Here is a 16,230-nt window from a genome sequence, read left to right as displayed (position 1 = left end):
AACCGTCAAAATTCTTATTTATCCTGTCGCGCATTCTCCGTCATAAAAAATTTTCTTAACCGTGAGAGAAACGTCCAAATTTGCACATTCACCAAGAACACACGTGACTTTGAAATTTAAAGTGCTACCGTAAAAATGCCATCATCAACGGAATAGATGAATTTGCAGTGCCAAGAACATGATTATAGATCAACCTTATGTTAAAAAATTTCAAACAATTACTATTTCTTTATATGAATATTTTAACTCAAACCGTCATCAATTTTTATCGTGTCCTCGATTCTTGTCCGGAAAAAAATTACATAGCAATAAAAGAAATATTAGGAAATTGAAAATCCCCGATTAAATAAATAAACCACTTTTTTACTCTTACTTAAAACGCTAAAGCGAAATATATTTTTGATCTCGTTGCCAAAGAATGAATAGAATTTAAATTTGAATATTTTCGCAGCTATCATCCAAAGTTGCATAATATTTCCGTCGAAGGAGCAAGCTTAGAAAAAAATCTTAGACATGCGGACAATATTTAAAAAATTGGAAATTAACAGAAACATGATTTAACTTTAAACTACTAAATATTGACTTTTATATTTAAACTGCTAACGTCAAAGTGGCCTTTTTCGTGTAGATATTATTTTACTCCGAATAAATTGAACTCTGTTTGATAGGAATATAAAAATTTATGCCCACAACGTCAATATAATGTGTTACAATCACTTTTTGTAATTGAACATTTCAACTTCTCTCGTCAACAATTCTTACTATTCTTGTCATATACACTTGCTGAGAACAAGCTCCAAACTCGAAAGTAACATTTCATATTTTAAATACACAGACAGATATTTAAAACACAAAGTGTATTCAAGACTAAAACATTTTTACTGAAGACATAAAAAGTTTTTTCATCAAGAGACCACATTTCCCAATTAAATTTCTTAGCTTCGACCCTTCGCTATATTATTTCCTGAGAGACAATTATGTACGTTCTTTTTACTCATCATATCGAAAATTCCTTGTGAATGCTCAATACGGCCGAAAGAATGGAGTTTCAATTCTGATTCCTCGTTCCAATATTAATAAAAGTGAGTGTCAAGGATTAAAAACAAAATAAAGGATTTCAAAATCAACTAAGTCTAAACTAAAATCAACTAATACAATCAAACAGCTAAAAGCACTGATGTTTTAAATTTGAGTATTGCAACTTGCCTACTCCAAACCATTTACTGTTCCTTTCGATGCTACTTGGAAAAAAGGCATACAGATAATTAAATTACATACCTGTTCTTCACGTTTTTTCCTGGGCCTCGGTGCAGTGACGAAGTCATCGTCGTCATCGGAATCGGGAATCGTAAGCACTAAAAACAAAAAATATGTATAATTAATACGAACATTTTGCACAGTACATAACACGTTTATCATGGAATTTAATGAAAAGATTGGGATGAAGGGAAAAAAATAAGTTTTGAGTGTAATCGGAGAGTGAAGATGTACAGAAAGTCTTGAAATTCGTTCTTTCAAGAACATGAGGCTAGGGAGATAATATAGAAGATATTATTATTATTATTATTCAATTGAAGATTTACCTAAGATTTCAACTGCAATAACTGCATTATTTAATTCGTACAACACCTAAACAATAAAACAGGATAGAAAAAGATAGCAGCATTATTTGCAAATGGTAGATAATACTTCAATATTATGAAAAATACAAAAAATAGTGGGCGAGACCTATCGCTGCTATAATTATGTACTAAAAATGAATGATTAACGTGTATAAATCAAAATAATAATAAATAAAATTTTGAGCTCAACTGTCACTGACATTTCAAAAAGTAAATGCTTCAGTTCACATTAGGTCCCAAAACAATACTAATTTATGACGTTTTAGGGCTTAATTTTTTGCCTTGTGCCGTGATTGCTTCTGAAAGAAAAAATTTCAGAAGCAATCACGGCAATAAATTAAAAAAAAAGAATAAAAATAAATAATAAATATGTAATTCATTAATAAGATTTTGTCAGACTATTTCCATACCTTTAACCTACGATAACTTAGGATTGTAATAAATACCTTAGTTCATAACGTTTACATTCAAATTTCAAACAATAGCAATTGATATATTTAGACTATTTTGCTTTTAGCAATTGCAATTTTTAAAAGTAAAACATACTTAATCAGCCACAAAAAAGAATTTTCGGCCAATGCATTATCAGCAGACCTTCACTACCGTCTGCCAGCAATTTCTCAGGTAATGAGGTTATATGATATGCTTTTTCCAGATAGATGACGGCGCATTTGCTAATTCAAAAGTTGAAAAGACATAGGGACCAAAAAAGATGGTCTAGAAATATTACGCATGAGTGCGAAAGATCCACAGAGAAAAAATCATTCGCCAGGACCGGGATAACCGGGATCCCGGTCAAGGCGAATGATTTTTTCTCTGTGGATCTTTCGCACGACTGTGCATTGCGGGTGACTCCCGTAAAAGTTATCACCGCGGCTAGTCCCGGTATAATTTAAACTACGCATGAGTTTAGCTAATTACAATCTCCTATAAATTAAAAGATACGAAGATACGCAAGCAAAAAATACGAATCCCCTCAAATCATAAAAATGGAGACGAATGAATTAGAATACAATATGAGGATTTCAATAGTGAATTCCTGATTTCCTATTTTAAAACGTTATCCGAAAGACCATATGACGGTATTATTCATGCACGGTAATATTTATTTATTCGAATGTTCAGTCGCGTATATAAATAAAACGTACACACCCGAGAAATATTTCTGTAAACAGTAAACTTCGGCCAAAATCACGAGAGAAAGCAAACACCACATAAAAGAGAAATGCCAGTAAAACTAGGGAGAGGACATTTAATATTCACGATGAAAATGAAATAAACCTGGCTCAAATTCATCTAGGATCTAATGTATGAACCTTGATACCACATTTGGCAACTTTTGGGCATTTTCACTGTGCAAAAGACTTTGACAATATCACAGTGGCACAGATATTGGCAGGATATTTCATATTAATAATTTTTTTTCATAATAAAATGATAATATGCATTAACTCTCAGACGATCATATCTATTTGAATTTTAATAATGAAACCAACACGCACAGACAGAACTTTTGTCCGGATCACCCCTTAAAATTGTAGAAACTCGAAGCATAATGAACAGGCGAAGATGTTTCTCACAACTTGCGAGGCGGGGGAAAACACAGTTACATCTCGGGGACAGGAACGAATCATTACAAAATTAGAGAGAGATAGTACCAAGAACGAACGCTCGAGCGGAGCAAGGCAAAAAAACATAATATTAGCAAAATAAAACCTAAGTAAGGCTAATTTTAAAAAATAGATTATAAAATCGAGAAATTTTTATATATTAGCCATATTAATATATTTAATCGGTAGTTATACTAATGGAAGACTCTTAGAGCGTGCGGTCAATGCTTCAGACTTCTATATTCCCGTGAATACCATAATTCATTTAACAGCATTCGTTTGATCTTGCTGCCATGTAAGGTAAGTAAGAAGGTAAGGTATGCGAACACGTACCGACTAAGAGTCGAAAATCCTGCGAACCTTGAAGGGTTCGACACTTGACCAGCCACATCAAGAGGATTTAAATTTCGAAAAAAAAATTACGATGAAACAACCGCAAAAATGACGGCCGATTCGTGGCTCGAACGAAATGTCAGGGGTCAAGGAACAGTGGTGAGAGGAGAAAGGGCCTCCAGTATACTGGAGACGAGATAAAATATAGACATGAAAAGTTTTCTACATCAAAGCATGAGCATCGGAAATATAAAAGGTTTGGTGCTGAATTTATTTTTTCTTTTCTCCGACAGAAAGAGAACGAAAGAAAGAGAGGAGGCATGTAGTATAGAGAGAACCTTTCCGTCATGTTTGAGGCCTCTTGATCTCGCTATACCTGGCCGCAATCAAAAATATCCTTGCTTTATTCGTCCTCCGAATTCCTGCGCGTAACTACAGAGCGGCGGGGCTGGAGGGATATGGGCGAACAAGCACCTATCCTCTTAGGCGCCAAAGGGTATTTGAAAAAGGCACGGCATTACATTTTCTTTTCGCCCTTTTCCGCCCTGCCTCCACGTCGACTCGAATGTAATAAAAAGAGGGAGATTTACCTCGTACCTGCGTCGTGAATATGTCGGACGCTATATTCGTGGAACCCCTTTATTAATCGAGCCACGCATTTTTCCTTGGCCCGCCCCCGTTAGTAGGTAAACGAGCTCGAAGCGAACACCGTGGTTGACGTTAATAACCGTCTCTTTCCCTACCCTCACATAAATGCGCGCTCAAAGGACACTGGAGGCCCGGGTGAAGGGGAAAGAAAAACGGACTGAAATCACTCAAAGAGTCGGACCTTACACTAACAGAATGAGAAAGCTGGAGGCAGGTATTTAGCCCCTATAGAGACCGAAGAAAAAGGAGTCACCGAAATTTTGCAGGATCTGGGGCTGTAATTTGCGAGGATACTCGAAGCGAGTCTGGAGAGCTGCTGAACAGAGGCTAAGATTAAAATAAAATAGCCACAAATATGTTTGCCATTTTTTAAAAAAATATCGAAGGTATTTGATAACTAACGGAAAAAATTTATGCTCTGCTAACGGAAAAATATTATGAATACGAATGCTTGGTTGAAAATACATTTGTTCATAAGAAATGGCTTTCTGCAATGCAAACGACACATTCTGCAATGCAACCAAGCAATATAATCAGCAAAAAAAGCTATATTAGATAGTATATTCTTATCATTTATTACCTCAGAAGATTTCAAGAACGTTTTCGACACATTATACCGGATTAAGTATGAATAGAAGGACATAAGGAATTGCTAACGAGAGAAGAGTCAAGTAATAATTATCTAATATGATAGGAAATATTAAGGTGACACAGCTATTCACGCTAAAAATAAGTGCACTGGTAGGAAACGGAAGATTTCTTTTACGTGAGGAAGATAAAATCTTTCAATTAAAACAATTATTGAAGACATTATAATCACGGTATAGTGGCAAAAGAAACGAGAGGAAAATAATCTTTTCTCTTCAGAATCATTACATTTATTACTTTTATTGCCATTAATTCACATCTCTGAGACTGTCCTTGCCATCTCATGTTTGGCCAGAGAGAAATGTCCCCAGACATACGAGATGAACCGAATGTTCCTTGAAGCTATAATTGGTAAGGAATGAGACTATGAATTCATAATATAAGTCAAAGACATAGCGATATCTCCTGATTTTTGGTGATCAAATCTTAAGAAGTATGAATATTAATGGATATTGACAGGTTAGCAATGACGTACTTTGTCATTACAGGTTTCCATCGATCAAACAGACGAAGCAAAATAAGAAAAAGCAATTAAAATTGTCAACAATGATATTAAAGCTTGGGCACGGCAATCGATTATCTGCAAAAAAAGTGTGAAAATATATAAATTTTTCATATAAATTAATCACAAATGTAACCCAGTCATACGTGAAAACTGGCAGAGCAACTTATAGCCTTCACATAGCCCACCATTTCTTACCAACGCCAGCCAACGAGGAACGATATCCCTGAGCAAAAAGGAATCAAGTTAAGGAAAATCTTCACTTCGAAAAAAATCAAAGATTTTCCAGCATCATCAAGGGAAAAAAATGCGCATAATTAAAGCGTATCAACTAGAGGGCATGGAATAATTCATATAGATGGAGGAATGAACAGACAAATCCCATCGCTTCCCCTCGCAGACAAAAGAGAGGCAGAGGGTGGGTCCAAGCGAAGCCCCTGCGGTACTCGCATACTATGCACGTGGACTCTCAACCGACCCATACGCACAATGCGTCTTCATGCCACCAAGGGATTTGGGGTCTCCCACAAAGTCTCCATCTCGGCACAAGGAAGAAGAGGGATGATGCAAAGACAGAGAAGGAAAAAAATACGGCAGACCTCTGAGAGGAATTAGAGGCTGAAACGGCTTAAGTTATGGTCAAATAAAACTTGTTTCTTCATCTCCCAATCTCTCTGCGTTGACCACCATTTACAGAACGCACCGCGAAAGAAAAAATAAGTACCAATAAAACGTAGCTTGAGTTAAGTCACGGCAAATTTCTAAAATCAGGATTCAGTTATGAGAACTTAAAAATAAAAAAAGGCCTACGGACAGATAGCTGCAATACCTTAGGCCAGGATTCGAAATCGTCCAAAGAGGTTAATGAACAGGTAACCTATGCCATTAGTAATTGTTAATTCCTCGTAACGAATAAAAAACTATGAGTAGCATGGATATTAGTGGTACCTATTTAAAAAAAACTTAACGATTGATGATGAAAACTAACAAGAATAAAATCATAACGTTTCATGGTTAACATTGAGAAACTTATTCATGAAAGCAAAAAAAAAAAAATACATGCGAAAGCACCGCTTCAACAACTGACGCCTTACGCGTATACACGTGAAAAGACCTTACGGGTGATCCGACACGATGAGGTGTCCGCAGTCATATGCACTGACTCAATGAGCGCTCTCCAATCCATTAACCGTTTTTCTCCGTCTCATTCCATTTTACAGGAAATCTATGTATGCCTAAGCTCCCTCCACATGAGGGGTGTAAAAATAACTTTTATGTGGGTACCACGGCATATGGGAATACGAGGAAATGAAAGAGCAGACAGAGCGGCGAAAGAAGCCCTATCCGATTTAGAACCTGAAACATTGCTATTACCTGCCGAAGATCTCGAGGTAGCTGGGAAAAACGTCGTTCTAAACCAGTGGAAAGAACACTGGAGTTCCAAAACAAGGAACAAACTGTGTAGCGTGAAACCTGACGTTTCAAGGTAAGCCTCATCTGTCAGGGGAACGCGGAGAGAGGAGGTTGTCATAACAAGACTGAGGATAGGACACTGCGCCATGACTCACTCTTATCTATTCACAAAAGATAAAATCCCGCCTCAGTGCAATTTATGTGACTCCGTTATCAGTGTAAAATATTTCTTGACAGAGTGTGATTTATACCAGATATGGCGAAATAGAAAGGATGCACTGAATTGTTGAGGCCTTTACTTTGTAGAATTCCATTTTTGGTTGGAAGGAAATTACTTTGCTTTTCTACAAACACACACACTTTATTGCCGACTAGTTTCGGTACACTGTACCATTTTCAAGACTTTCAATTAAACACACTGAAAATGACTGACTTTTCAAGACTAGTGAAAATTCAACAATTGTTGAATTTTCACTAGTCTTGAAAATGGTACAGTGTACCGAAACTAGTCGGCAATAAAGTGTGTGTTTTGTAGAAAAGCAAGGTAATTTCCTTCCAACCAAAAATAGAATGGACCTTGTCGGATGATTGAAGGACATGCTCCGTGACCACCCCGAGCAACTTAGCCAGGTAATTAATTTTTTGAAAGCAACTGGCCTCCTACACAAAGTTTAGCATAACTTCACGTACTTTTTAGCATACGATATAGTGTGGTGCAAAATGACCTCAGACGTCGACGCACCCTTTAAACAAGATTCCTACTACTATTACTACGGGTGAAAAGATTGAACACTAGAGATAGAAGTGAGCTGCGATAAAAACAAACCGGTGACGGGTGACGTTACTCGCAATCACGCATAAGGTTACAAAGATTTGCACACAAGAAGTAAGCTGTGATAAAAAAATCATCAGTAGCTAACTAAAAGTGCCAATAAAATTTGCTTCATATGAGTATATTTTTTCCTGTGATCAAACGACCCTTACTTTATGAATATGCCTCGTATTTCATTCACAACCAAGAATTTTAATTTTATCATACAATTACCACACAAATGAATAAATCAATGTTAAACGTATTCTACCGGTTAAGGTAGGTTCACCAGAAGCATTTCGCAAATCACCTCACAACTGTTCCCCATCCCGAAATTGAACTTTCCTCTTCAATTCCCAGTAGGCTTATTCCTTTTCATTTTATCCATAAATCATATTCTATTCCACTCCATTCCCTGTTTACCTAATATCCTTCCCTGCAACACGGTTTTCAGCATATCCTTCCCGCACACCACTCACTACATCCAAACCCTCCGACTCTTCCGTATCACAACAAGTTTCCTCTACCACCTATCCACTTTTAGCACTTCCTCGTTCCTTTTCCTTTCCGTCCATTTCTCAACGGTCAACTTCTCAACTCCTCTGTATCCACATCTTGAAGGCCTCCTGTTTTCCTGCCCTCATTCCTAGACGCCCACGTAAACGCATCCTTGAGCGTTTACACTCTGGTTCTTAACTCTTCGCAAGCCATTTCTTCAAACTCTTACTAAATGATCTTATGATTAGATCATTCCTATTCATTGACGCCTTGCTTACCATTAATACTGAGCCCGTTTTCCTTGGATAACCGTATTCCTGCGTACTATGAACATTTTTCATAGTACGCAGGAATACGGTCAATGTACCGTATTCCTGCGTACCGTGCCGTACCGTATGGATCATTTTTTTGTTGTACAGACACACCACTTTGCATATACAGCCCAACGATTAAAGCATTTACATGAAAAATCATTTAAAAAATTGCCCAGAAAACTGCGGATTAAGGCCACCCTCGTCTGATCAGATCACGAACACCTGGAGTCTTTTCTCACTCTCTTTACTCAAGCGGCAACACATTAAAACATAGAAAATAGAATTTTACGGAATCCGTGCATTTATCACAGAAATATATAATCGCTAACGGTAATTCAGCAACTTCTATTTAATTTCCCCCCATATTTGCGCACTCATCTTTCATTTTATCAGCTCCCCAAATCACTCAATGCTTGACCATCCTCTAATCCCACTACCACGAGAGGTGCTTCTCTTTAGCATCTTAGTGCGTATTGTTCCTTCGGATAGCCTGAAGCCCTCTTCTCGCCCGCTAATAACCCCCTTCCCCCCCAGGGCCCGCCAAGAGTCCGCATCACGTCTGATCCTCCCCCCGTTGTCTCCACAGCTTCTTCACCACATTATTCACCACTCTCCCCCGCCACCAACCCCCTCAGCCCCCGAGACCCCTTCAAATAAAACCCTGCAAATGCTCACAACCCCTTGAAGCCCCTCTCATCCACCATTGGCGTTTAGGGGTCTCCCCCCTCCAGGAAAAAATGTATTTGCCCACTTCTTTCCTCGCTATCTCTCTCTCTCGCTATCGGCTGTTGGAGAAAAGACTTATGCAGCATTTGGGGATTTCCCATGGCTCGGCCTTTTTATTCTGACCATGGGTGGGCTTTTTCCTCGGAAATGTAAGAGGGATGGTCAAACGCATTGGGCGGAAGTCTGAGACCATGAATCAGTGCGAGGGGAGGTTTTCAAAAGACCACTTCACACTAGTCTCAATGCATAAATTAAGTGCATAGTAATGCATTGCTGGTTTTGAATGGATTTCTTAGGAAACGAACGGCAGTATGTGACCAATTCTCATCCAACTCCGATCCACCTGATTAATGTACTACTTAAAAGAAAAACGATCTCTATTGTTATCCCGTTAGAAAATTTAGGATAAAATGCAGACTACAAGAGAAGGGAATAAGAATGAAGAATAATTTACTGGTTGAATCGAAAAAAAACAGTAAACAAAACTTAAACGTTTCTATAAAAAAACACAGCAAAAACCATTGCTCAGTGTCACAGCAAATGAGAGTTTCAAACGACCACTTCACACTAGTCTCAATGCAAGTGCACAGTAATGCATTGCTGGTTTTGGATGGATTTCTTAGGAAACGAGCGGCAGTATGTGACCAATTCCCATCCAACTCCGATCCACCTAATTAATGTACTACTTGAAATAAAAACGATCTCCATTTTTATTCCATTAGAACATTTAGGATAAAATGCAGACTACAAGAGAAGGGAATAAGAATGAAGAATAATTTACCGGTTGAATCGAAAAACAAACAGTAGACAAAACTTAAAAGTTTCTATTAAAAACAAAACACAGCAAAAACCATTGCTCAATGTCACAGCAAATGAGAGTTGACTAAGTTAAAAATCCCAAGTTATTAAATAAAAATATTCTGAGAATAATTTTGTAAACCTTCACATGCTTTATTCATTCTTGTGAAAATTCAAATAGTAATTTTGTTATTGATGACTAAAAAAATATTGGTATTACTTTGTACAATGAAAGGATGTAGATCTTTTCAACGTGCAATACATTATTTTTTTATTTCTAGCCGCATTTGACGTAACACGACAAAAACATATTGATATTTGGATTGATTTAATTGACAATGATTTTTTGCTACACTGCGTTTTGCCATATTTTTGTAAAGCAACGTATTTTAGTCCATGGAGAGTAAAGACTCGATGTCGGATGAGACTCTGCTGCTATTGCCAAACGTCCCGTCCTACGGAACATACTTTAGTACTGATTTGCCCTCCGCATTTCTCTCTACTTAGCAAGGAATGAGAGTCCCTTGGGAAGCAACAAATATTACCACCATTTGAACTCGAGACCTACTAAGTATTGAAAGAACAGAGAGATGGCACTTTTCCACAGGTTTTCAATTGAAAGTAGAACGCGCTTCGACCGTCAGGTCTATATCAAGTACAGTGGAAACGAGACCCTAGGGCGGGTTCGCGGGGATACACTCCTGGGGCAGGGACTGTAAGCGCTAGCTTTTCTCCTCTGCACCCAGAAGGGGAAGGACGGGAAGGAACAAGGAAGGAGGCGCCGCCGCGATGAGAGCCCGACGACGCCTCCGGGGAGATAATAGGGAAGGAAGGGAAGGGACGAGGAATCCCGCACCGTCACAAAGGCGGGCGCGCCCTACTAACAGCGAAACCAAGCGAAACGCAATTAATATTCTACCAATCCTAGTGGATTTTCCTATGAGGAAGAAAAATCCATCGATCGAATCGGTAGATTCTATATCACGTACAGTCGGCAATTGTACTTGATATTCCTGACGGACTTGACGGTCGAAACTTCTCGTCGTACTTTCAATAATAAGCCTGTGGAAAAGTGCCATCTCTCTGTTCTTTCAATACTTGTAGGATATCTCGCCTGCTTCTGTTATTTTTATTGGAGCCCCACTATCGGCGCTGAAATTATTATATTTAATGACAATAGAAAACTAATCCTCAGATGTGGAGAGGGAGGAGTTCCTAAAACGTTTCCTGAAATCGCATTTCTCCCATTTCATATTCAGGGTCGACCCCTAGGGAGCGTTCAGGAACCTCTCCACAAAACCCTTACCACCCTTATCTTATTTCGCTTTTTTCTTTACACATATATTCACTGGCTCTCCGGAAATTTTCCGGGGCCTTACCAAACCAACCGGGCCGCCATGATGTCGACAAAACCCCTTGGCGAGCAGAAAAAAGGGATAAAAATGAATTTACCGCGAGGAAAGGAGTAGGAGCCTAAGGGGGGGGACTTAAAAAGAGGGAGATGAGTATTTTTTTATTCGGGCAGGGCAAAAATGGAAGCAGTAGAGGAGGCTTCGGACATCGCAAAGGACGTTCCTTTGGGGAGCAACGGAGATGTGCAGACGTTAGAGAGCATGCACACACACGTACTTCAAAGTGTGCTCGGAGTGAAGGCACAGGGGTGGTGAAAAAAGAGCGAAATCTTCCAAAAACGATAAGCGCAGAGGGAATATAAAAAAATACACCAGAGAAGGAGAGGAACAGAAGGCTGTTTTCTGGGGACACGGCTGTTCTGTTCACTACGCAGCTCCCGGACGTCTAACATCATCTTCCTTTACCTACCGCTTACCGGGGGTAATGTCGTTTTATTTACAAAGCAAGGATATTTTCACTCGCAAAAAGTCCACTCATTACGTATTAACATCCGGGTGTAGACGTATATAGCACATGCCATTCACAAAAAGGGAATATTCCTCCAAATTGAGCAAATAATTAGTTAATTTTTAAATGGGTAAAATTTAGATGCCAGTTTTAAATTATCTCAAAATGGCGTAAAAAAATTCACCATCACCACCATATAATCGGTTTGACATAGCTCCGTACACCATTTCTCAACCAGAAATGAGATAAAACGGCCAATAATTATTGTAAGTTTATTTTCGATCCACCATTTCTGACATTTTACCTTACTTAAAAACGTTAGGAAGGAGAAGTTTTTACAAAGAGAACTAAGTGGAAGTAAATGAAATACAAACTCTTCAACAAATGTTGTATCTTTAAATGACAGCAATCCTCTTGTATGCCATATATTTTCTAAAGGAACAAAAAAAGTGAAAAAAATCCATCTCAATCACGGGCTCTCAACCGAGTCATCCGTATGACACGGTAGCTTTACACTCTCTTCCTCGAAAAGTTAATCTCGTCACGTTCCTTCTTTTACGCATGCTCTATTTTCTTCATTTATCTCATTCGAAGTATATTCCTCTTAGATTTATTTTCAATAGCTCTTTCGACTGCTTTATCATCACAAGCCTTTCGGGTCTCCCAATTTGTACGATTAGATACTTCTCCCTTCGGCTTCGGATAGTTAGATTCCTTCAAGATTCTGAGTAGAGTAATGCGATCTCTTGATCTTTATGCCTAAAAATCTTTGTCAGCAATTAAGATTACCTAAACTTTATAAGCATAGCGAATATCCCCAGTCGCATAACGTATACAAACCCCCGCATGTATGTATTCCTCTCGACCAGTTCACCATACATGCCTCATTGGCAGTGTTGAGAACATTTATTAATAATACGAATATCCACATCCGCGAAATTCCTCTTAACTTCAAAGCTTAATTATCCGCTAGTCAACACATTCTTTAGCATTCCTTTTTCTGTTATGCAAATTTCTGTACTTGTTAAATTTTATGATCATTCAAACACTGTTTTTTTCTTCTCCTTCTTAATGGAGAATGGAACCGACCTACTTCTGCTAGCGGCTGGTTTTGATATGACGGGAAATAAACAAACAGATGCCTCACGGTGAAAAAAAGTGATTGAAATAGTTCCAAAATACCAAAATCATATCAAAATCCACGACCATTCAAAGAGTTCGGCGTCTTGACGAGGTGATGAATAGGAAAGATACATATTTTTCTTCAAATTTTGCCGATGCCTACGTCCTATAACTTTGTGACCACAATGCATCAGCAACTTGTTAACGTCACACCACATACTCTACCCTACCGGCGACTTCCTGCTTCAATTTCCTAGCCCTTTCCAGGTCATCGAAGAAAAAAATTAATCGGGAAATACATCAATATAATTCGTCGCTATACATTGCTTCAAAATTACACTATCACAGCACGTTCAGTTCAAAACTTGATGCTAATTAAGTTATTTGAAATGAAGAATCTCCGGTTGTGGATAAGATAACATCTATGGCACGTTCGGAAACGGCTTTAGATCCTACTATCAATAAAAAGAATTTTTCGTACCGAAAGGAAAAGAATATGATTTTTATATACGTTGAAAGAGAGTAGGCCAAACAGTGAATTGAAAAAGGCAGTGCTGGAAGGAAAGTGAGGCTCCCAGATCACTTCTTTAGTACTCCACGGAAATCTACCTTAATCGGTAGAATGCTATAATAATAACACCATTTAAAAAAGCCCATATCCTAATAGGAAAATCCATATTTTAGACAGTAATTTCACAATCATTTCTCGCAAAAAACATGTGGTACACGGAAAAACCAAATATTTTCTTATATGTTACTAATGCAGAATGGGTATTAATAAAGCCTTGTAAGTAATAATTCATCAGTAATACAGACACCAAAATCAGGAGCCAATATCTGCTATAACCTCCCGGTCTATATTCCGCCAGCTGTGAATTTATCCCATATCTTTAGCTTATGGCTCCTTTTCTAAATTACACGGTTAGGGTGGATTCATCCTGCCCTGTTTCCCCAGCGGGGAAACAAGTTCACAGTAGCGACTAGAATTTGGTCAGACGAATTCACGGGAAAGAAGTATGCGTTCCTAGCTGTAGCGGTGGCTCGTGGCATGCCAGAGGAAGCGGAAGAAAAGCGGTAACAAAGGAATGCTGTGGGCCATAAGAATGCCCTCACTTGATCATTCCACCGATGGCCACCTGTCCTTCACCTGTCACCCGCTCCCCGCATTGACGGCAATTTGGCATTATCACGGTTTCCCCCACTCGGGTAAAAAATCGTCATCAACCACGACTGCTTCAAGACTTCAAGCTTTCCTCAGGATTGAGGAGTTGAAATGTTGGCACGGATCCCAATCTGACCCCAGAGGAATCCGGCGAAACATTCCTCCATTCACCGCGTTTCTTTTCTCATGATTGCAAAATATACATAAGGCATAACGAACTGAACTATCCCAAAATACGTTTTGTGCTTGAAAATGGGATACGGATTTTTTTGGCTGCAAAAATTGGTCAACTTAGTAAAATAATCAAAATCACGTATAAGTGGGTACATGAGATTTTTCTTTTTTCTAAACAGAGTTAGGTACAGAAATTAGGTATAGAAAACAAACGAGATCAACTAGATATTTAGTAGTTCATTTCATTTTCCACTCGATGTCAGCACAGAACATAGACTCACTCTCGTATCCCTTGGCAACCAAGTTTTTGTGTATCTCTTCTAACAATTAACTTTACCAAACTTTGTTGAGAAAAAAATCATTCGTACCCCTAGGCTTCCCGACTCCTCATATGCATTGGGGTGGAGTGTGATCCTTAAGTTAGTATTACCATTATAAATGGTTAACCGTAAGATATATGACAGAATGGGTATTACTTTAATGCTGGGCTTGCACCGGGGCAATCTCTACCCTCACCTCCCCATAAGAAAAAATAAGAGATAATCAACTAGTTTGAGGAGTTGTCATCCATACGAATACCCTGAAAGCAGTTGTACGCTCTTTAAAAAATTCCCTTTGTCCACTTTGAATCGAGACACGTACATGAGAAAGAGATTTTGGCGAACAGATAGGTTCAGGAATTCGCTTTACGTAAAAAATAAATGGCTTCAATAAACTCATAAACGCGCAGTATTTATTTTGTATTCTAATACAGGTAAACGGCTGGTGTATTCAACGGTGTTCGGCGAGATGCTGTTGCGGCGTTTGCAACATACTGCAATGATAATTGAAAATAAAAAAAACTTAGTGTATGCCCACAGTATTTATTATCGTACTACGCGTTTCAGCGTACTTCGAATTTCTTTGTTCCTGATGATTGCGAAGGCGATTCGCTGAAACGCGAAGTACGATAATAAATACTGTGGACATGCACAAAGTTTTTCATTGCTATAGAATGACTCCTAATGCTATCAAAAGAGATTGGGGACATCTCGTACTTGATTAACACAGCACGCCCTCACCCACGGCTTCGCGCCAGCCATCGTCGCCGCCAGCCCGCGGCAACAGCCTGCGGCAAAGCCGCCACCGCAACTCTGCGACATCACCGCCGGCAGTCGAGGACACCCACGGCGTTCTCCTGCCACACCCTCCGCCATCGTAGGACTTCCTGCGCCTACCTGAAGAGCCGCCTAGGCCCTTAAGAGGACCTTTTTGGGGACTCCAACTTTTTATCTGCAAACCAGCTAAACGGCTTCCGGACGTCATTAGAAGAGCAGCGCCCTCAAGGATTTCGGCCGCCGAGGCCCTTAAGAGGACCTTTTTGGCGGATTCCAAGATTTCGCCAGAAGTCATCAGAAAGGCTCCAGCACACCCAGAGGCATCAAGCGCCCTCACGGGTTCAGTCGGCAGACTGCCCGGTAACGTATAAAAACAGAATTTCTGACCAAATTGGCCCTCTCAAGGGCCTTACACGAATTTTACACGTAATTCGCCACACCACTTGCCCATAAACAACATTACCCGACACAACACTACACTAGGTACATTCACCCGGCAAAGGCGCCTGGGGGGAGGCGGGTGCAATCCCCAGGTGGCGTTTTGACCGGTCCTACATTCGGTTGTTCTCGGTCGGCAACCCCAAGGCAGAGGGCAACCTCACTGCACGCCTTGGGGGACCCGCCGGGTCCCCTCGCTAGGCTACAGACACACCAACATGGCTCACGCACTAGACACTGACTCACCTCTCTCTCCGGAGACAGTCCCAATGGCTCCACTCGCCGAAGATCCGCGTTTCCTCGCCCTCTTGAGTGAACGCGGCGCCGAGCTAAAATCATTTTTCGCCGAACAGGCTGCAGCCACTACTGCCTTCACTGCACCGCCCGCCTTTACCGTCGTCGACAACAGTTCCAAAAAACGCAAGGCGAACACCCCGCCTCCATCGACCTCTGC

At 39.6% G+C, this 16,230-nt stretch overlaps 1 protein-coding gene across 1 annotated transcript in view; it reads right to left on the bottom strand.

Moving 5' to 3' along the window:
• Window positions 1-16,230, bottom strand: part of LOC124155807 (Fanconi anemia group J protein homolog) — a 655,383-nt gene that overhangs the window by 31,517 nt on the left and 607,636 nt on the right. The window contains exon 4 of the mRNA XM_046529927.1: window positions 1,279-1,355. Within this exon, the coding sequence (XP_046385883.1) occupies window positions 1,279-1,355 (77 nt within the window). The remainder of the gene's footprint in view (window positions 1-1,278; window positions 1,356-16,230) is intronic.

Source organism: Ischnura elegans, chromosome 3 (assembly GCF_921293095.1).
Source record: "Ischnura elegans chromosome 3, ioIscEleg1.1, whole genome shotgun sequence".
NCBI classification, from domain to species: domain Eukaryota; kingdom Metazoa; phylum Arthropoda; class Insecta; order Odonata; family Coenagrionidae; genus Ischnura; species Ischnura elegans.
The sequence above is the reverse complement of the archived record's forward strand: the minus strand, read 5'-3'. Positions and strand labels throughout refer to the sequence as shown.